The following is a 21,430-nucleotide window of genomic DNA, read 5'->3' as shown; positions in this document are numbered from 1 at the left end:
GCCACAACCGGCCGAAGGCGGGAAAGGCGGGAAGCACAAGACTGACTTTCTATGAAATCCATTGGTTGAATCTTTCGTTTGATGCAGGCGCTCAGAAATCCTTCTGTGTGTTCTTCGGTGGAGAGTGGACTGTCCGCGTGTCCTGCCCCCGCGTGCTTGGAATGGTTTCTCCCGTCTCCAGGGCAACGCACCACAACAATCGCCCGCCGTTCGCAGAACCCTGGGCAGCTTTGGCCCGCGCGGGAAGCGCTCCTGGAGCCGAAGGAACCCGGGCTGAGCTGCGATGGCGTGATCTCGGTACCGGGTCAGGCGCTCTTTGCAGAGGTGACTTGGTCCACGAGGACACCAGGCGCTGCCCTTGGACACTTGCCTCTTCGCATCCTCCGTCTCCCTAGTGGGAAAGTGTCCTCAGCACCTCAGAACTTTAATATCCCCCTCCTTTTTTTTTTCACTCGTCGCCGCCACGACACTTCATCTGTGCCTTTCGAAGGGAATGTGCCAAAGCCCACGTGTTCATTTATTTTGTCTAACTAGGTGTGCGCTCCCTGAGGGCAGATTTGTGCCTCGTAAGTACGAGAGGCCCTAGCTTCTCCCGGAAGGGCGGTTCGCGATGCGTGTCAAAGGAGTGGGCGAGCCAGTGGTCAGTGCGGAGCAAGAAGCCTGGGAAGTGGGAAGGTTCAAGGCAGGAATGTCTTCCCCTTTCCTCCTCCTCTTCCACTCGGTCCGTGGCGCGCTTGATTGAGCCCGCAGACCCCGGGAATACCGCGGTGCAGAACCGCCCAGCTCTCACCACAGGTCCTGGCTTCGCGGAGCCCAGCTTAGGGGCTGTTAATGAAGGGATTCCTGCACCGGGGATCTGTTAGATACGCGTGGTGAGGGCTTAGCAGGGGACGCACTTGCCGCTGAGAGAGAGGGGCTTAAGGAAGTGACCAATAACCTGGTGCTAATAGGAGAGAAAGAGCCGTCCTGCTGTGTAACAGCATGTGCAGTGGTCCTGTGGCTGGAGAGAAGCAGCCCACCGAGACAGCAGCCCAGAGGCCAGGGGCAGAGTTCCCCTAAGGATGGCAGACCTTTGGGTCATCGAAAGGATTTAAGGCCATGGAGCAACAGGGCAGTGGGGATGAAACACAGCGTAAACTGAATACCACGTTCCCAAATGGCTGGTGTTTAGATTTGGAAAAGGTGCAAAGAGGGGAAGGATGTTATATTTTCTTGTTCTTTAAACTGCGTCTATGATCATGTAACCCTTTGACGGTGCACATCAGCAAGGTCATGCTCAGTGATTCACACTCAGAGCAAGTAGCTGAGTACTGGAGGAGGGGAAAGTTCTCATCTTGGGAAGCGTAAACCAGTGCTAGTTTTACACACTGATCTGTGCCCACTGCCTAGTTTGTAGTTGGTGCTTGCAAACCATTAGGATGAAATGGAGGCAAGTATTCCTAGTTCTTTGCTCCTCCTTTTTAGAACAATTCTAGGATAGAAAATTAATTTATAAGTTAATAGATGCATGTTTAATGTTTAGACTTTTTTTTTTTTTTTTTGACAGGCAGAGTGGACAGTGAGAGAGAGAGACAGAGAGAAAGGTCTTCCTTGGCCGTTGGTTCACCCTCCAATGGCCGCCGCGGTTGGCGCGCTGCGGCCGGCGCACCGCGCTGATCCGATGGCAGGAGCCAGGTGCTTCTCCTGGTCTCCCATAGGGTGCAGGACCCAAGTACTTGGGCCGTCCTCCACTGCACTCCCTGGCCACAGCAGAGAGCTGGCCTGGAAGAGGGGCATCCGGGACAGGACCGGTGCCCCGACCGGGACTAGAACCCGGTGTGCCGGCGCCGCAAGGCGGAGGATTAGCCTAGTGAGCCGCGGCGCCGGCCTAATGTTTAGACTTTTGTTTGAAGTGATCATTTCAAAAGAAAATTCAAGTTGCACTCTGCCCTATAACAAATACTCAGAATTCATTGTAGATTTTTGATTTGTTTCCTTGTTTTTATCTTGCCTAAGCAATTCTCTCCCTCTGTTGACCGATTTTGCCAGTGGCACATTTCTCATTTACGTCCATTTAAGTTGAAAACTCAAAAACAGGGCTATTCTGAAAACATTGTACATTCTGAAAACCTAAGTTATAGCTTTCAATACAATGGGTAATGCAGTATGTATATATCATTTTATCTAAACCATACAAAGTCTTACAAAAATTTTGAAGTCTACCTTAAACTTCTCAAAAAAAAAAGGATGTTGTTTATATGATATATTATACTCCATGGCAATAATTTTATCATTTCCAACAGATAATGGCTGTAAAACGGATGCCGTCTTACACCTTCCTTTGTACTTTGTGGGAACTTAACACACAAAAGGAGGTTTCAGGCCGGTGCTGTGGCTCACTAGGCTAATCCTCAGCCTGTGTGGTGCCGGCACATCAGGTTCTAGTCCCAGTTGGGGCTCCAGTTCTGTCCCGGTTGCTCCTCTTCCAGTCCAGCTCTCTGCTGTGGCCCGGGAAGGCAGTGGAGGATGGCCCAAGTGCTTGGGCCCCTGCACCCGCATGGGAGACCAGGAGGAAGCACCTGGCTCCTGGCTTCGGATCGCCAGCCATAGAGGCCATTTGGGGAGTGAACCAACGGAAGGAAGACCTTTCTCTCTGTCTCTCTCCCTCACTGTCTAACTCTGCCTGTCAAAAAAAAAAAAGGTTTCATGATGATGTTTAAAAATAATTTATATTCTCTTTCTTTTTAGATTTACTTATTTGAAAGGGAGAGAAAGAGAGAAAGAGAGAGAGACAGAGAGAGACAGAGAGAATCTTCCATCTGCTGGTTCATTCCCCAAATGCCAAATGGCCACAACTGCCAGAACTGGGCCAGGAAGAAGCCAGGAGCCAAGAGCTTCTTCTCGGTTTCCCACGTAGGTGCAGAGTCCCAAGGTCTTTGACTGTCTTCTGCTGCTTTCCTAGGTGCTTTAGCAGGGAGCAGGACAGGAAGTGGAACAGCTGGGACTTGAACCAGTGCCCATTTGGGATGTCGGCACTGCAGGAGGCAAGTTAACCTTCTGTGCCACACCACCAGCCCTCATGGTAATTTTGAATTCCAGTTTCCTCCCCTTGGCCCACTGAGTATTCTTTCACCACATAGTTTTAGACTGTTGTTTATTGTGACTATTAAAACTCTCAGACTTGGAGTGAGTGTTTGACGCAGAGGTTAAAATACCACTTGGGATGCTGCAGCCCATATCAGTGCCTGGGTTCGAGTCCTGGCTCTGCTGCCAATTCCAGATTCCTGCCAATGCACACTCTGGGAGGCAGCAGATGATGGTGTAGCAGCTGGATCCCTGACATGTACGTGGGAGACACAGAATGAACTCTGGGCTTCTGGCTTTGACCTGGCCAAGTTGTGTCTTTTCTGATCATTTGGGGAGTGAACCAGATCTCTGTAAAAGATCTCTGTCTCTCTACCTTTCACATAATAATGTTAAGAATAACAACTCTCAAACTGAAAGTTGGACTGAAATTGAAAACCATTTTTCCCTTTTCTTCCTGTATTTTCTATGTAAAGGAGGCTTTTTCTATAAAAGAAGCAGCCCTAAAGAGACATTCAAAGTTAGCAGGATACAGCAAACCACCCTAACAAGCAACCATGCCTCTCGAAGGAGGGAAGACTGACATGGAGAGGATTGGCCTCTTTAGTGAGATGGAATACATTACTGTTGGTGATAAATATGTCTCACAATTTAATAGTAAGTGTTTATATGTATTTTGAAATTTAAGTTAAAGAATCAGTGATACATATTAACATTGCAACACACTTGTTGAATTAAGTGTTGTGTGCTTTTCAAAAAATTCTTCACATTGCTGAAGGACTTCCCACCTTGAGTTCTCTTAGATCCAAATTAAAAAGGACATTCAAATGCTTATGAAAACAGCCTCTAAATAATTACTTGGCTGCTAGTGTTTCATTGTATAAATGCCATGAGCGAAAAAATCCTCTTGATGACAGTTGGGCTGTCTGTTGTGTTTTTATGTTGCTGAATGAAACTGCTATGACTATTTACTTTCGTGTCTTTTAGTGGACATGGGCATTCATGTGTCTTGAGGGGACATGTGTCTAGGAGGGGAATTGGGTATAGCCCTTCAACCTCACACACATTCTTTCTGACGTCTTGCACCGGAGTCCCTAGTATATTAGAGTATATTGGAGGGAGAACAATGAATTCAATAATGAATTCAGTAACCTGTAAGGTCTCTTCCAGCTCTTAAATCCACAGTGTATAACCAACCCCTTACCCTAGTGTTAAAATATTTTAGTGACAATCTCTTAGGACTTACAGTCAATAAAGCCTTTAACACAGAACTTTCTGTGAACGTTTTGAAGCCCTAATAAGACCTCAAAACTCGTAACTAGCCTAAGTCTCATTTGGAAACTTTTACAAGTGATTTTTCATGTCCTTTAATTACCAGTGAGCTCAAAATTATAGTATTCCTATTTTATTTTTAAAGGACCCTTCAATGAGGCTGCAAGCAAAAATAGACAGATGTTACCTGGGGGATCCAAAGGAATGTCTGATCTCCAGGCAGGTTATTTTGATTCCCAATTTGGAAGGATTTTTGAAGGTGAAGGCTATGTAAATCTGAATCAAGTGAGGAGACAGCATCTGATGGAAGAAGCCAAAAAAAATCTAGGCAAAGCCTTCCTCCCTAGTAGTGGGGATAAAAAACCGTAAGTGTTTGGGAAAATGTCTTAAGTGGATCTTCTGCACTGCTCTCTATTTAGCTTAAATGAAATATTATGTGAAATTAATTTTTAAGTACTATTCTCAGGATACTTTGTCTTAGGTGGAATCAGATTGGATGATTTAGATTGCCAGATAATTTTTATTAAGTATATTCTCATTCTCATATTATGTTTTGGATTATATATGTTACTGTTCTCTATTAGCTTGTATAATAAAAACAAATAATAATAATAAATAAATTTGTTAAACAACTTTAAAGATTGAGAAAAAAGTTGCCCTTTTTTGATAAAGAAAATAGTTTATCAAAAGTACATTATCTTGGCCAACGCTGTGGCTCACTTGGCTAATCCTCCGGCTGTGGCACTGGCATCCTATATGGACGCCGGTTCTAGTCCCAGTTGCTCCTCTTCTAGTCCAGCTCTCTACTGTGGCCCAGGAAAGCAGTGGAGGATGGCCCAAATGCTTGGGCACCTGCACCCACATGGGAGACCAGGAAGAAGCACCTGGCTCCTGGCTTTGGATTGGCGCAGTGCCAGCCATAGTGGCTATTTGGGGGGGTGAACCAATGGAAGGAAGATCTTTCTCTCTGTCTCTCTCTCTCTCTCACTGTCTAACTCTGTCAAATAAAAAAAAAAGTATATTATCTTAAATTTATTGTGAAGACACTTTCATGGGGTTTAACAATATTTTAATCTTAACAGTTGTCAATGTAAAGGTTCAGTTTTTTTTTTTTACCTTTAAATCATGAGTTTAACAAATAAGACCAAGTATTCTGTGTTATATAGCTGAGATCTGAAATATGATGCTTTTCACACTTCTTAACTTTGAGTCTCTCAATTTAGAACTGATGGTGGATGAGAGCTGGTTGAGGTCTAACTTCGTATTTATTTGCTGTATTTTCTTGAGACTAGGGAAACCATGTTTCTTGATTCAACCTTCTTTTAGTTCTAACAGGCACCTTCTCTTCTCAGCCAAAACAACTGTCTTTATTAAGAGTGGGGAATTTCTTTTTTTCTGCTATTATTATAGTTCCATCTTTTTTACTGTTTAGGTAGATTTGAATTATTTATTTTTACTATTTTCTAGACTTAATTTCTTCTTAGATTTAATTCAAAACTGCTATTTCTTTGTATGTATTTTGTCCTTAATAACTGATTCCTAATTTTTAGTCTTTCCCTCAACTATGATGAAATTTGACCCATGTAGTAATATCTGCAAATTGTTGCATTGATACATTAGTTTATAATATGCTTATATTTGTTAGTCAAGAAATTATAACAATTTTATAATTAGACTAGCTTTCTTTTTGAAGTTCACAGATATGTGAGAAACCTCTGTAATTTTGTGGGTTGCAGAAAGTGTTTCCAAAAAGAGAGTTCATGATGTAAACACAAAACTCTTACATGGGCACTTATTCAACACCAAATTATGTAACCAGAGACATTAAATAAATTCTAAGTATAGTGATTTTCATTATTGCATGAAATCACATACTATTTGAATTAGGCTACTGTATAATTGTCCTTTTGTTTGTAATATCATTGCTTTATTTCCTTACTGCATTTTAGAATTTTATGACATAGGGGCTGGTGCTGTGGTGCAGTGGGTTAAGCCATAATCTGCAGTGCCGACATCCCATTTGGGTACCTGCTGCTCCACTTCCAATGAAGCTCCCTGCTAATGTGCCTGGGAAAGCAGCAAAGGACAGCTGAAGTCCTTGGGCTGCTGCACATGGGAGACCTGGAGGAAGCTCCTGGCTTCAGCCTGGCCCAGCCCTGGCTGTTGTGGCCGTTTAGGGAGTGAACCAGTAGATGGAAGATCTCTCTGTCTCTCTCTTCCTCCCTCTCTCTCTGCCTTTCAAATTAATAAAATCTTTTTTTTTTTAAAGGAGTTTTATGACATGAAGGGGCTTCAGAAGTTTTTGGAAAAATGGAATCAAAAGACAAGTTTACTTTGAAATTTGAAATTCATGCATAGAAGGGTCCTCAGAAAGTCCATGTAAGATACATATTATGAAAAACTATGCATGGATTTCAAAAGTGTTTTGGACTAAAATCATCTGTTTTCTGTGAACTTTATGAACTGCCTGCATATGTTCATAGACAGGAATTAATGGATATCTTTTTTTTTGCAAAGATGTATTTATTTATTTATTTATGTTAAAGGCAGAGTTACAGAGAGACCGAGAGAGAGAGAGATGGAGAGAGAGAGATATCTTTCATCTGCTGGCTTACTCCCCAAATGACTACAATGGCTGGGCTAGGCCTGGCTGAAGCCAGGAGGCAGGAGCTTCATCCAGGTCTCCCACATTGGTGGCAGGGCCTAAGCACTTAGACCATCTTCTGCTGTTTTCCCAGGTGCCTTAGCAGGGAGCTGGATTGAAAGCAGCCAGGACTCAAACTGGTGCTCATATGGGATGCTGGCCTCCCAAACGGCAATTTAACTGGCTGCACCACCACGCTGGCCCCTGAATATTCTCTCTTACTAAATTTTTTTAAAAGATTTTATTTATTTATTTGAGAGGTAGTTACAGAGAGAGAGAGAGAGAGAGAGAGAGAGAGAGAGAGAGAGAGAGAGGAAGGCCTTGCATCTGCCGGTTCACTCTCCAATTGGCTGCAGCGGATCAGAAGTGAAGCAGCTGGGTCTCAAACCGGCACCCATATGGGATGCCCGCGCTTCAGGCCAGGGCGTTAACCCACTGCACCACAGCGTTGGCCCCCCAAAATCAGATTAAAATCTAACAAAATGTGTCTTTTTTTTGTACCAAAGTCAGGTAGCTTAGTTCCATTGTGTATATTTTTCTCCTTTTCCAATCCTTTAAAAAATGTTGTAAAATATATATAACATGAAATTTATCATTTAATCAAAACACAAAATTGTCTTTAAGATGTGGATTAGGAAGCTACTATGGAACCATAGGTGGTCCAATTCCATTCTTCAGTGCACAATCAAAACCCAGAGAAAAATATGAGGCACCTGGAAAGAACTTATACACAAACCCAGGAAAGAAAGGAACTGGATATGGGTAAGATATTTTAATACTTTCATGTAATTTTGAAATTTCTTTTAAAGATTTGTTTATTTATTTGAAAGTCAGAGTTACAAAGCGGGGGGAGGGGAGCAGAGAGAGAGAGCGAGAGAGAGAGAGAGACTGACCATCCATCCACTGCTTTGCTCCAGATTGCTGCTGGGCCAGGTCTAAGCCAGGAGCCAGGATCTTCATCCAGGTCTCTCATGGGTGACAGGGGCCCAAGGACTTGTTCCCTCTTCTGCTGCTTTCTCAGGCCGTTAGCAGGGAGCTGGATCAGAAATGGAGCAGACGGACACTTGTGATGCCGGTGCCCATAAGGGGTGGCGCTTTACCCACTACACCACAATGCTGGACCTATTTGTTTTGGAATTTTTTTTTCTTTTGGTGAAGATTTGTTTATTTTATTTGGAAGTCAGAATTACAGAGGGAGAGAGAGAAGGAGAGACAGAGGGAGATACCTTCCATCCCCAGATGGCCACGAAGGCCAGACCAAAGCCAGGAGCCAGGAGCTTCTTCTGGGTCTCCCACATGGGTGCAGGGACTTCAGCCATCCTCTGCTGCTTTCCTGGTGCATTAGCAGGGAGCCAGATTGGAAGTGGAGCAGCTGGGGCAGGAACCCATGCCCATAGGGGATACCAGTGTTGCTACACAGAACCAGCCCCTTGTTTTGAATTTTAAAAAATAAAATTTCTGAACCTCATAGTAACCATTACTTATTTTCTTTCCTTAGCTATGCAAATATTACCATAGGTAAACAGTTTTCACATTCAGCTGATTTCTATGATGCACCCAAAGTAAATTATAAGGTAAGATACCTATTTTGAATTTTTCAAACTTCCTTTATGTGGTGGACATGAAGAATTCACTTGTGGTGAAATTATGTTTTTGTTTGATCCGTTTATGTCACTGGACAGTACTAGCCTGATGTGTTTGGATTGTGATAATTTTGCCTTTTAATGCTAGATTCCCACATCTTGCTGTAGAGCCTCTTAGTTCTTTTTTTCTTTTCTTTATTATTATTTTTTTTAATATATTTGACAGGTAGATTTATAGACAGAGAGAGAGAGGCAGAGAGAAAGGCCTTCCGTTGGTTTACCCCTGCAAATGGCCGCTATGGCTGGCACTGCACGGATCCAAATTCAAGAGCCAGGTGTTTCTTCCTGGTCTCCCATGTGAGTGCAGGAGCCCAAGCACTTGGGCCATCCTCCACTGCTTTCCTGGGCCACAGCAGAGAGCTGGACTGGAAGAGGAGCAACCAAGACTAAAACCTGGCGCCCATATGGCATGCCGGCGCCGCAGGCAGAGGATTAACCAAGTGAGCCATGGCGCTGGCTCCACAATTAATATGAGCCTCTTAGTTCTAATAATAGTTGTGTGTACTTACTGTGTGATAATTAGATACTTGTATATAATATGCAATGATCAAATCAGGATAATTAGCATTTCTGTCTCCTTAAATGTTCATCCGTTGTTTGTGCTGGGAAGCTGCCAACACCTCTTTTGCAGTTCTTTATAAAATCTGTAGCTTTTGTAAACTAGAGTCAACCGAGTATGTTGTGGTGCCTGGAACTTACTCTTTCCATCAAACTGTACTGTGGTACCCATTTTCCATAGAACACTTGTCCTGGGTGTGGGCATAACCCGTTTGTGAAATTGGCCACTGTCCTATCTCACAATACTGCAGCCATTTAAAGCCACCATGGCAACATTACAAATTACCATATGCTTCCCAAGAAAACAATTTTGAGAGACACATCCTCAAAGGAAAACCAGAATACAAATGAATTATCTGTACCCTTGTGATGGAGAAGAGGAGAGAGCTGATTGCCAAGGAGTGAGTGTTCTATAGGCTGGACAGATTAAAAAAAAAGAAAAACCTGAAAAGAGAAAAACATTCTGAATGTGCTGCAGCAGAATTCCTGTAGTGAAAATTAGTCTTCTCTGGGATAACTAACTCTTTTAGATTTCATTTCTCAGATGTTTTCTCTTCACTTTGTTGAATGATAAAATACCAGTTTTCATATTTGCAAGGAGTGAAAAAAGTGTATCTAGAATTTCACTGTCTTTTTAAAATTTGTATTTCATATCCTAAGTTCTTTTGCTATTTTATTAACAGCTAGCATTTTTTTTTTTTGAAAAAGATTTATTTATTTGAAAGGCAGAGTTAAAGAGAGGCAGAGAGAGAGGTCTTCCATCTGATGGTTCACTCCCCAAATGGCCACAATGGCCAGAGCTGTGCTGATCTGAAGCCAGGAGTCAGGAGCTTCTTCCTGGTCTCCCACATGGATGCAGAGGTCCAAACACTTGGGCTAGTTTCTAGTGCTTTCCCAGGCCATAGCAGAGAGCTCGATTGGAAGTGAAGCAGCCAGGACTCGGACTGGAGCCCATTTGGGATGCTGGCACTGCAGGCTGTGGCTTTACTTGCTATACTACAGCACTGGTCCCAACAGCGAGCAATTTAAAAACATTAATTTATGGGGGTCAAACTTGAAGAACCTGTATGAAGGAATTCACCTCTACCTACCATCCCCCACCCCTACCCCTAGACTACCTGAGATATAAAAACGCCCAGCCCCTGGTGTCTGGGCCCTCTGCCATGTGTTTGGTCTGTGTGCATGCTGGCAGTTGCTCAATCTGAGTTTATTTTCTTTGAATAAATTCAGTTTGGCTGTGAAAAAAATTAATTTACTTAGAGAAAGAGAGAGACAGAGATTTTCCATCTTCTAGTTCACTTCTCAAATGCTTACAATGGCCAGGGATGTAATCGAAGTCTCCCACATGAGCAGCAGAAACCTAAGTACTTGAGCCCTCAGCCCTGCCTCTCAGCAACAGCATTAGCAAGAAGCTGTAGTCAGGAACCAGAGCCTGGGATGGAACCTAGGTCCTCCAGTGGAATGCAGGCATTGAACCAGCAGCTTAACTGCTAGCCTAAATACCCACGCCAGGCTCTGGATTTTTATACTTAGTGTTGTCCCATGGAAAAGCCTGCAATATGAGAGAGGGGAAAATGGCCCATTTTGCTTGAATACTAGGTAGATACAAATAATATAACAGAAAGACACTATGAGACAATTCAGTGTTTTTTATTCTTAGAAGAAACTAGCATTGGTTGAAGACTTACCATGTGCCGAGTGCTTTATATAATCTCATTCAATCTTTACAACGGTATTAAAAGGGGAGGGAAATGATATCACCCTCATTTACAGTTGAAGATGTGACTCTGCAGGGGTAACTTTCCCAGTGTCCCTGCCTGAGAAATGCCAGCAGTCAGTAAGGAGGTAGGGTTTGAACCAAAGACCAGTCCTTTTTTAACTATCTCATTCTGCTCAGAGAGTTAATGGAGATTTGTTTAGATGATAAATAGATCACTACACTTCAAATAAACATATCTAAAATGAATAATAGCTATGCTTATTCATAAGTAGACATATCTTTAGTGTCATAAAAATGAATTTAACTAAGGAATGTGTTTATTAAAAAACTTCCTCCATTACTATAATCTACATGCTTACATTAAGATTTAAAAGAAGGTGGGGCCAGCGCTGTGGTGCAGCAGGTTAAAGCCCTGGCCTGAAGCGCTAGCATCCCATATGGGCGCCGGTTCTAGTCCCGGCTGCTCCTCCTCTTCCCATCCAGCTCTCTGCTATGGCCTGGGAAAGCATAAGAAGATGGCCCAAGTCCTTGGGCCCCTGCACCCGCGTGGGAGACCCAGAAGAAGCTCCTGGCTCCTGGCTTCATATTGGTGCAGCTCCGGCTGTCACAGCCATCTGGGGAGTGAACCAACGCATGGAAGACCTCTCTCTCTGTGTTTCTACCTCTCTCTGTAACTGTCTTTCAAATAAAATAAAATAAAATAAATCTTAAAAAAAGAGAAAAAGTTTCTTAAAAAAAGATTTAAAAGAAGGTTTGACTCTAAGTTATTTCCAGTTTGCATAATTCTGCTGTGTAATTTTGACCTCGATTTACAGAAAGAGAACGAAGCACACCGTCGTTTACTCAAAGGAACACCTTTCAAGTTAAATCTTTATCCAAAGGATTATTTTGACACCAATCCTTACTCTTTTGAGAAAGCTTTACCACCCATTAAAAAAGTGGAAAAGAAAGAAGTGCTTTCAAGCCCTTTTAAACCCTCTTCTCCTGGTAAAAAGGTAAGTTAAAAACCGGGAGCATTTTAATGAAATCCTGTCTCTTATTGTCAAATTATTTTATTACCCACATAATAATAAACTTATTCATATGGATGCGAAGAATCATGGAACCACACTTATAGAATTATGAGAAGTCACAAAGCATGACTAGTGTAGAGGATAATGAAGCTTTTGTAATGAAGGGATTTTTAATCACTTCAATTGCATGTGAATTGACAATGAATTTTTGATATGTCTCTCTAGATGCTAGGCCTAGTGTTTCTCAAAAAACCATTCCTGTTTCTGAGCTACCTCCTTACTACAGAAATTTACAAATGAGAATAAAAATTAAAATGCTCTGACACTTTATAAACCTTATTTTATAATTTTTCCCCTATGAATTTCCTGTTCATTTTCCCTGTGGACTTTTTATTAGGATGTTTGTGGTTTTTCATACTGATTTACAAGATCATGTGTTAAGGTTACTACTCTTTTGTCATTTGTGTTGAAAGTAATTTTTCTAGTCTGTTGGATTTTGACTTTGTTTTGATATTTTGTGTTTGGAAATTTAATAATTTAGGGCAGGCACAGACTCAGGAGTCTCTGCTCAGCTGGTTGCTGTGCGCAGACAGGAGCTTGGGTAGCTAGCACAGCTGTTACATATGTCCACAATGGCACCTGCTCTCTATCAGCTTGTTACAGGATGCCATTGCAGGGTAATTGGGGAGAGAGAATGTGCCCGCCCTCCTTTTTTTTCTCTTCTAGTTTGGCAGGTACACTATCCACCACAAGGCTCCAAGCCAGACTGCCTCCAGGCTTTTCTTGAAGCTTTATTGTCAGTGGCTTGGGCTTTTGCAATCTGGAGTCGCTCTCCAAAGCTGGTGCGGAGGCTCTCGGCTGCTGGGATCCTGATTGGTGCATGTCCACACCCTCTATGTAGGTCGGCTGTGTCCTTCCAGTTTGTGTAGAGTTTCCTCTGCCATTTTCTCCCCAACTCTTCCCTGAAACTGCACTCCTTCCACTTTTTTTTAAAACCATCTTCTCCTAGACTAGAGTGGTAAGCTCCCTCTCTACTCCACCATATTAATTCCTCCCCGTCATTCCTTCTTAAAACAAAGTATCCATTTATAATATGCTGATTTTTGGAGGCATTGTCCTTATGATCTTTTCAGAAAGCATCAGTGATTTCACCATTCTACCCATGTTTTCCAATATAACTTTGATATTATCTCTTCAATTTTAGCACAATGGATGCTCTGACAGGGGCTTTTTTCACATTGGTGTCATATCCTTCCTAGTGCCTCAAACTAGATCTTCTTCTTTTGTTTTTTTTTTATTTTTTTTAAGATTTTATTTATTTACTTGAAAGTCAGAGTTACAGAGAGGCAGAGGAAGAGAGAGAAAGAGAGAGAGAGAGAGAGAGAGAGAGAGAGAGAGGCCCTCCACCTGCTGATTCACTCCCCAAATGGCTGCAATGGTTGGAGCTGAGCTGATCTGAAGCCAGGAGCCAAGAGCTTCCTCTGGGTCTCCCATGCAGGTGCAGGGGGGCCCAAGGAGTTGGGCAATCTTCCACTGCTTTCTCAGGCCATAGCAGAAAGCTGGATCTGAAGTAGAGCAGCTGGGACCCAAACTGGTGCCCATATTGAATGCTGGTTACTGCAGGCAGTGGCTCTACCTGCTATGCCATAGTGCCAGCCCCAGTAATGAATGTTTCTATTTCCTAATCACAATGTGTTTGGAGCCTTTAAACTTTTACTTTGTAGTTTTCACAAAATAGATAGTGTCAAATACGAGTATAGTCCCCTCACTTTGCTGTAGAACACTAGAACTTATTTCTACTATACCTGTGTTTTGGTGTCCATTAACCAATCTCTTCAATGACCACCTCCTAACTCCCTATTTAGTCTCTAATAATCACTATTCTATGTTCAGATCAATTTTTTAAACTTCTGTATATTAGAGACATTTGACATTGCCTCTTGTGTCTAATATTTCACCAACATGATGTTCTCTGGCTCCATCCATTTTGCTGCAAATGACAAAATTTTGTTCTTTTCTTATGGCTGAACAATAATACATTGTGTATATGAGTATGTAGCACATTTCTATTCTCCATTGTTGTGCAACTTTGATTCTATATCTTAGAAATTGTGAATAATGCTGCAATGACTATGATAGTGCAGAATGATAGTGCACGTATCTCTAGTTCCTAATTTAATTTCCTTTAGATATATATCCAGAAGTTAAGAGTACAGGATCACAAGGTAGATCTGCTAATTTTTCAAAGAACTTCAATAAGGTTTTACATACTGCTTCTACAAATTTATGTTTCTACCAACAGTGTATAAGGGTTGCCTTTTTTCTACATTCTCACCAATACTTGCTGCCTATTATAATTTATGTAGGATCTTCTAGATCTTGTTAATAAATGTTATAACAAGTTGGTATATTTTGATGCAAAAAATTTTCAAAATACATGCATAGTTTTTTCATAACATATGTTGTCCATGAGTATTTTTAAGTTTTATGTATTTATTTGAGAGGCAGAGAAAGGGAGAGGAGGAGGGGAGGAGGGGAGATTTTCCATCTACTAGTTCACTCCCCAAATGCCTGAAACATCCAAGTCTTGGTCACACCAAAGCCTGGAGCTGGGAACTCATCCAAGTCTCCCACATACATACCAGGGAGCCAACTACTTGATCTATTACCTGCTGCCTCCAAAGCATAGTAACAGGTAGCCTGATTGGAAATGAAGGTGGGACTCAACCCAGGTGCTCCAGTAGGAGTTGCCAGTGCCCCAAATTGCAGCTTAACTCTGCCATAACACTTGCTCCTTCTATGAACTTTTTGGAGACTCCCTTATGTATATTTGTATTCTTAACTCCTTAATTTTGCTTTTACATTGAAAAATTAACTTATCTAATTTCTTATTTTTCTTTTCAAAATAATCCATATGGTCCTCAATCTGGAAAACTTGAAAAATTATAACCATACAAAGGGTCTTCAAAGTATTCATGAAAATTTACATTATCTTTAAATTTCTTTCTCCATGAACTTTTTGAAGCAGCATGTTTTAAATAAACTTTAAATTCATGTATATTTGATTTAGACACTGCATTGAAATGAAACCTAATCAAGTGGCTTATTATTATTCTTTACAATTTTCTTGGTGACTATAAAGATAAAAATCCCATCAAATCAGTTTAAAATGTTAAAGCAAATATTTATATTTAGGTAGAAAAATATTTTGATTTCCCTTTATAGATGATAAGAAAACTATAAAGTACATTTAATTTTCTTATCATCTTCTCTTTCTATGTATTATTACTTTAAAATTCTTTTTAAATCTTCCCCATCACTGACTGGCATGTTGTAAACTTATGTTATTCTAGGCTCCCTGTTCCTCATTCCTTATGAAAATATCTTTTACCTATGTCTCATTCTCTCAGTAATACATAGGCTCATCCCCTAACTAGGTGATAACCTGATCTAAAAAAATTCTTACTAAAATACCAATACTTGGTAATAGTTTAGATTATGATCTGCCTGAACATTTTCATTTTTACAGAGACTGTCTGGAATTGTTGAGTTTCAATCTTGTAGAAGCAGTGGTCAGGAGACCCTTTGCTTGTATTGAATTAAACAGTATAGATAACTTTCTTTAAATGTAAAACCAACTCCACACACTACAAAAATATGTGTGAACTCTATCACTGACTCTTGAAGAAGCATTTTACAAAAACGCAACAATTTTTTTCATGTCTTTTTTTGTAGGCTGGTGGAATGAAGGCAGGGACATTTGACCCTTATCCATCACATTCTGCTGACCCTTATACAGTGAAGTTGGTGAAAGGGATTTCTGGCAAAGGTGGTAAGATTTTCCATCCACCAAGTGGACCAAAAAGCAGGCCGATTGAAAGTATAATGACTTTGAATGTCAAAAGGTAAGGAGAGTTGATGGTTAGTTCATAAACCAAGAAAAAATTATTTTGAACTTCTAGATTTTTCCAAGATAATATTCTTGTTTATATATATTATATATACACTTACACACACACACACATATATATAAATGATGAATTTGTGTGACTTTACAAATCTCAGCCCCCTCCATATATTTGCTCCCCCAGGCAGAAATTCTTTCTCATCTCCTGAAGTTTCTAATTGAAAGAAGTTAATTTATTTATGCCAAACTATTCTGTTTATAATTTCTGAAACAGATCAATAACACATTACTATGAATCATTTGGAGATGAGGTATTTGTGGTTCAATTTCAGTACCTGTGATCATTGGCTGTTTCTCAATAATTGTGGGGAACCCTCATGATGCTGGAGAGTTCTGTTTCTAACTTTGAAACAACCTTCTGTGAAAACAGGAAATATTCTGATTGAAAATGTGAAGTGCCCCCATATGTATGTATATCGTTAAAATATCTTAAAACTTCAATTTTGTCCAGGTTTTAAGCACTCTCAAAATTGATAATATTCTTTGGAGTTTAGAATATGAACTTAGAAAAAATCAGTCATTCTTTGTATGTGTGTGCAGAATCATAAAGTGGAAGAATTCAGTTGATACTTTTATCCATTGAAAGTCTGTAATGATGTTAAATCAATCCACACATCTCTAACTGTCATGCAGTCACCCAGCAGATTAGGAAAAGGTGTGAAAGGCAGGCAAGGGAGGAGTCTTGAGAGGGCCCAGTTGTCCAGAGACTGAAATTACTCAGAGTTGAAGTGAGTGATAATCCATCCAGAACATATGTGGCTCTATGAAAGTGACTGTGCAAATGACCGGGGCGGGGGGACAGTTAAAAGGAGCCCTGGAAAAGGAGCTTCGGTTTCCGGCCTGTTGGATACTTGACCCACCTTGGCTAAATGTGAGCACATCTCAGCACCTCTGGATTCCCCTTACTCTTCCCTGTAGGCTAGAAGTTACAGTGGGGGACAATTTGCAGGTTTTGCCTCAAAACCAGAGGGGAGGGGAGGTAACAAGCATCAGGTTGCCTCAGCTCTGACTCCCCAGAATTAGAACGGCTCTCTGGTGCCTCTTCCTAGAGAGATTTGTGTTAGCAGAGCTCCAAATAGAGGAGATAGACACCATGATGCTTGGAGACATGATGTCTTCTGTGGGTTAGTGACCAGGGATCTCAGAAACGAGGGACAATGAATGACACACCATTCCTTAGTCACCACTGCCCACCAGCCCCACCCTTCCACAGCCTCAACCCCGCTGATCTTGTCTCCTGCAGTGGCTGTTCAAATGGGCCACCGGAACATTCTCTTCTTGCCTCCTAGCATCCACTTCCTTCTGCCCAGGATGCTCTCCTTGCTTTAGCCTTGAGGGTGGGTTTTCAGCTCCATGTAATGAATGGAGAACTCATGTCTTTGCCATGGCTCCCAGTTCACCCCTCACTGTGCTTGGTTTCTCCATATTTGCTATCAGGGTTGGACATGTGGCAGTTCTGTACCACCAGCCACCATGATGTGCTGTCTTAATATACAGATTTATGGGGGCCAGTGCTGCCGTGTAGTGAAACTGCTGCCTGGAGTGCTGGCATCCCATGTAGATGCCAGTGCTAGTCCCAGTTGCTCCACTTCCAATCCAGCTCTCTGCTATGACCTGGGAAAGCAGAAGACGATGGCCCAAGTCCTTGGACACCTGCACCCATGTGGGAGACCTGGAAGAAGCTCCTGGTTCCTGGCTATGGATTGGCTCAGCTCTGGCTGTTGTGGCCATCTGGGGAGTGAACTAGCAGATGGAAGACCTTTCTCTCTCTGCCTCTGCCTCTCTGTAGCTCTGCCTTTCAAATAAGTAAATAAGTAATAAATCTTTAAAAATATATACTGGCCAGTGCCGTGGCTTAACAGGCTAATCCTCCACCTTGCGGCGCTGGCACACCAAGTTCTAGTCCCGGTTGGGGCGCCGGATTCTATCCCGGTTGCCCCTCTTCCAGGCCAGCTCTCTGCTGTGGCCCGGGAAGGCAGTGGAGGATGGCCCAAGTGCTTGGGCCCTGCACCCGCATAGGAGACCAGGAGAAGCACCTGGCTCCTGGCTTCGGATCAGCGAGATGCGCCGGCCGCAGTGGCCATTGGAGGGTGAACCAACGGCAAAAAGGAAGACCTTTCTCTCTGTCTCTCTCTCTCACTATCCACTCTGCCTGGCAAAAAAAAAAGATTTAAAAATATATACCGATTTATTTATTTAGGTGAAAGGCAAAGAGGGGGAGAGGGAGAAGAGGGAGAGAGAGAGAGAAGAGAACATCTTATTTTCCATCTGCTTGTTTACTCTCCAAATGATTGCAACAGCCTAGAACTCCATTCTGGTCTCCTACATGGGTATCAAGGGCCCAAACACTTGGGCCATCTTCTGCTGCCTTCCCAGGCACATTAGTAAAGTTGGATTGGAAGCAGAATAGCTGTGACACAAACTGGCACTCCATTATGGGATGCTGGCATTGCAAGTGGTAGCCCAACCTGCTGCACTGCAATGCTGGCCCCATGTAACTTACTTTAATGCTGTCTTCCTGTTATTATTTTCAGGCACCCTTTCTTTTTTAAAGATTTATTTATTTATTTGAAAGTCAGATTACACAGGGAGAGAAGGAGAAGTAGAGAGGGAAAGAGTGAGAGAGAGAGAGAGAGAGAGAGAGGTCTTTCCATATGCTGGTTCACTCCCCAATTGGCTGCAACGATCGGAGCTGTGCCAATCCGAAGCCAGGAGCCAGGAGCTTCCTCTGGGTTTCCCATGTGGGCGCAGGGGCCCAAGCACTTTGGCCATCTTCCACCACTTTCCCAGGCCACAGCAGAGAGCTGGATTGGAAATGGAGTGGGGGGCCATCGCTATGGCATTGTGGGTGAAACCGCTGCCTGCAGTGCCAGCATCCCATATGGGCACTGGTTCTAGTCCTGGCTGCTCCACTTCTGATCCAGCTCTTTGCTATGACCTGAGAGAGCAGTAGATGGTGGCCCAAGTTCTTGGGCCCTTGCACCCGCATGGGAGACCTGGAAGAAGCTCCTGACTCCTTGGCTTAGGATCTGTGCAGCTCTGGCTTTTGCTTTGGTGTGGTGGAATGAGAAGGCCATGCCAAGATGGCTGCTGGCAAGGGAGCGTCAGTTACTCAGGAATGGCTTTGAAACCTACCTGGCAACAGGCTGTGATTGGATGGTTTTGGAAACCACATGGCAAACGGAGCCTGCCTGGCAATAGGCTGTGATTGGATGGCTTCAGAGCCTGCCTGACAACAGGCTGTGATTGGTTAGAGCATAGACTGCCCCTTGACCGGATTGGCTGTCTTGGCTATATAAGATGTTGTACCAACTGAAATAAATGAGACTGCGGGCTACTCGCCTCTGCCCGCTTTCACCCGACTCCCGGGGTCTGTGTGGTGACTCCGCACCTCTTGCCCCCACCATGCTCCTCCTCTCAGGAACAAATCCTCTCAGGAACAAATCAACAGCAACACTTTGGGGAGTGAACCAAGGGATGGAAGACATTCTCTCTTTCTTTCTCTCTGCCTCTGCCTCTGTGTTACTCTGCCTTTCAAATAAATAAATAAATCTTAAAACAAATAAATTTAAAAACAAAAAATCTCTAATAGTTATGAAACCACATTATAAAAAGAAGTTAAATGGTGCAACTAATACAAAATTATTGACTTATGGGATGCTATTATGAGTGAAGTACTGTAGGTGAAGTGACTAATTCTCATTTGATGTAATAATTAATCAAGATTTCCAAGTGTACTATGTATTGTTGATTTTTTATGTAGATTAAAAAAGTAGGTTTTGGAAATGTATTTTGAATTATGTCAAACTAACCTTCATTTTAAAAAGCTAACATTGATGACAGCATAACTGACTTATATGTATTTTATCTGTCCTTTATAGCACTTTGGTGACATTGTTATGAAGTAAAGAAAGTTTATTTAGATACAGCAAAATTCAAATTTTCTGAAAGAACTGATGTAGGCCTCTGGGCTTTCTTATATAGCCAAGTGATCTCCCCTAGACATTGGGATAAATTCATGTCATTTAAATCACTGTTGTAGCAATAATTTTCTTTGTAGACTAGTTGGTAGAGTGCTAGACCTGGAATCAAGAAGAAAGAACTTTTTTCCCCTATGTCCTTTGACCTAATCCTTTGGTGAGCCACCTAGCAGTAATCTACCCAACTTTATCCAATAGCACAGCCAGTAAAATTGGAATTTTTCTCACTGCACTCACCCTCAAATACATGAAATAGTGGCAGTGGGAGTGCAAGGAGACAGTTCAAATTTTCTTTGTGTTCTTTTCTGTCCAGAGAACAAACCTGAGAAAGTTCTGAGATATCTTAGCGCATATATATATATATATATATATATATATATATATAGACCAGGGAAACAAAAGAGTAAGTTATTGCTCTTTTGAAAAACCAGAAGTTTATCTTCTGTTTAGGATTTTTTTTTCTTAATTTTAGAGGTAGAGATAGAGAGTGAGCTGCTATCTGCTGCTTCACCTTCCTAATGCCTGCAATGGCCAAGGTTGTGTTAGCTCAAAGCTGGGATTTGGGAAGTCAATCCGGGTCTTCCAACATGGGTGGCTGGGGCCAGTTACTGGAGCCATCACCACTGCCTCCCTCCCAGGGTCTGCGTCATCAATAAGCCGGGGTCTGAAGCAGAACCAGTCTGAAACCCAGGCACTCTGATATGGAACACAGGCTAATTCACCAGTTTTAACCACTAGGCCAAATGCACGCCCCTGTTTAATAATTCTGAGTTTACTGAAAATTTTCTTTTCATATTATAACAAATATTTTCCTAAATCAGGTTTTAGCTTCTTTTACCTTAACTTCAGAACATGCAAACCTCTACATAGTAGTATATGAAACTGATTCCATGAAATCATAGCATTTTCTCAGTATTTCTGACTTGAAATATGAAGTTTTTTAAGTTGGTGAGAAAATTTTGTTTTTGTTAATATGTTGTATAATTGTTTTAAATCTTTTAGTGCAAAATTTTTATGAGAATGTACAGATATGTTACTTGAACATATAAACTTAAATATGCATTTATTTTCTTATTTTAGGGCACTAAATTCAAAGAACTACAAGAGTGCCTCAGTACAGTCCTATTAGCAACTGGAAGATGAGTAGCTTTCTAGATATTAGTTACCATCAATTCATTATCAAGACTAAGTATGTGGAAAAATGTAAGATGTTGTGGAAAAGACTGCTCAAGTATTTAAAAGAAGTTGAAAGCTCCAAATCTAAAAGTCTTATTTTACTACTACTAGTTTGTTAATAAATAGTATTTGCTAATTATTTGATGTGTGAGTGCTACTTTGGTTTTAGATTCATGTTTTTAGAAATTTTATAAAATCTTGAAGTGTACTCAATTGCTTGAAAGCCTTTACTCCTAATGTTAACAAAGTGAGGGTTTGGTGCTGAGGCTGGATTGGTAGAAAACACACAATAATTTCTTAACTTACTCTTCCTTCTCAGGGATACCTGAAGGTTGGACTGATTGACGGCTACTCAAGTGTCAAAGCCTTTTAAAGCACTGTTAACATCAAAGAC

General features: G+C 41.7%; 1 protein-coding gene across 2 annotated transcripts; it reads left to right on the top strand.

The window, feature by feature from the left end:
* Window positions 1-65: 65 nt before the first annotated feature.
* On the top strand, window positions 66-21,081 carry CFAP96 (cilia and flagella associated protein 96). 2 transcript variants are annotated; one of them, XM_062213095.1, is made up of 8 exons: window positions 66-324; window positions 3,540-3,720; window positions 4,481-4,700; window positions 7,604-7,741; window positions 8,478-8,553; window positions 11,716-11,895; window positions 15,649-15,818; window positions 20,941-21,081. In XM_062213095.1, exons 2-8 carry the CDS (start codon window positions 3,621-3,623, stop codon window positions 20,987-20,989), a joined length of 933 nt encoding a protein of 310 aa, XP_062069079.1. In that variant the 5' UTR covers window positions 66-324; window positions 3,540-3,620; the 3' UTR covers window positions 20,990-21,081. The 2 variants fall into 2 exon arrangements, with proteins under 2 accessions (XP_062069079.1, XP_062069077.1); XM_062213093.1 differs by having other exon boundaries at window positions 66-566.
* The last annotated feature ends 349 nt before the right edge of the window (window positions 21,082-21,430 follow it).

The sequence above is a fragment of the Lepus europaeus genome, chromosome 16, assembly GCF_033115175.1.
Source record: "Lepus europaeus isolate LE1 chromosome 16, mLepTim1.pri, whole genome shotgun sequence".
NCBI lineage: Eukaryota > Metazoa > Chordata > Mammalia > Lagomorpha > Leporidae > Lepus > Lepus europaeus.
This window is presented reverse-complemented; position numbering and strand designations above follow the sequence as displayed.

What these genes read in the sequence shown, in the direction of transcription:
- CFAP96 (XM_062213095.1), top strand. Translation starts at nt 3,621, where the DNA reads ATGCCTCTCGAAGGAGGGAAGACTGACATGGAGAGGATTGGCCTCTTT. An exon ending in AGTAGTGGGGATAAAAAACC is followed by an intron (nt 4,701 to 7,603) that starts GTAAGTGTTTGG and finishes ATTGTCTTTAAG; the next exon opens with ATGTGGATTAGGAAGCTACT. An exon ending in AAGAAAGGAACTGGATATGG is followed by an intron (nt 7,742 to 8,477) that starts GTAAGATATTTT and finishes TTCTTTCCTTAG; the next exon opens with CTATGCAAATATTACCATAG.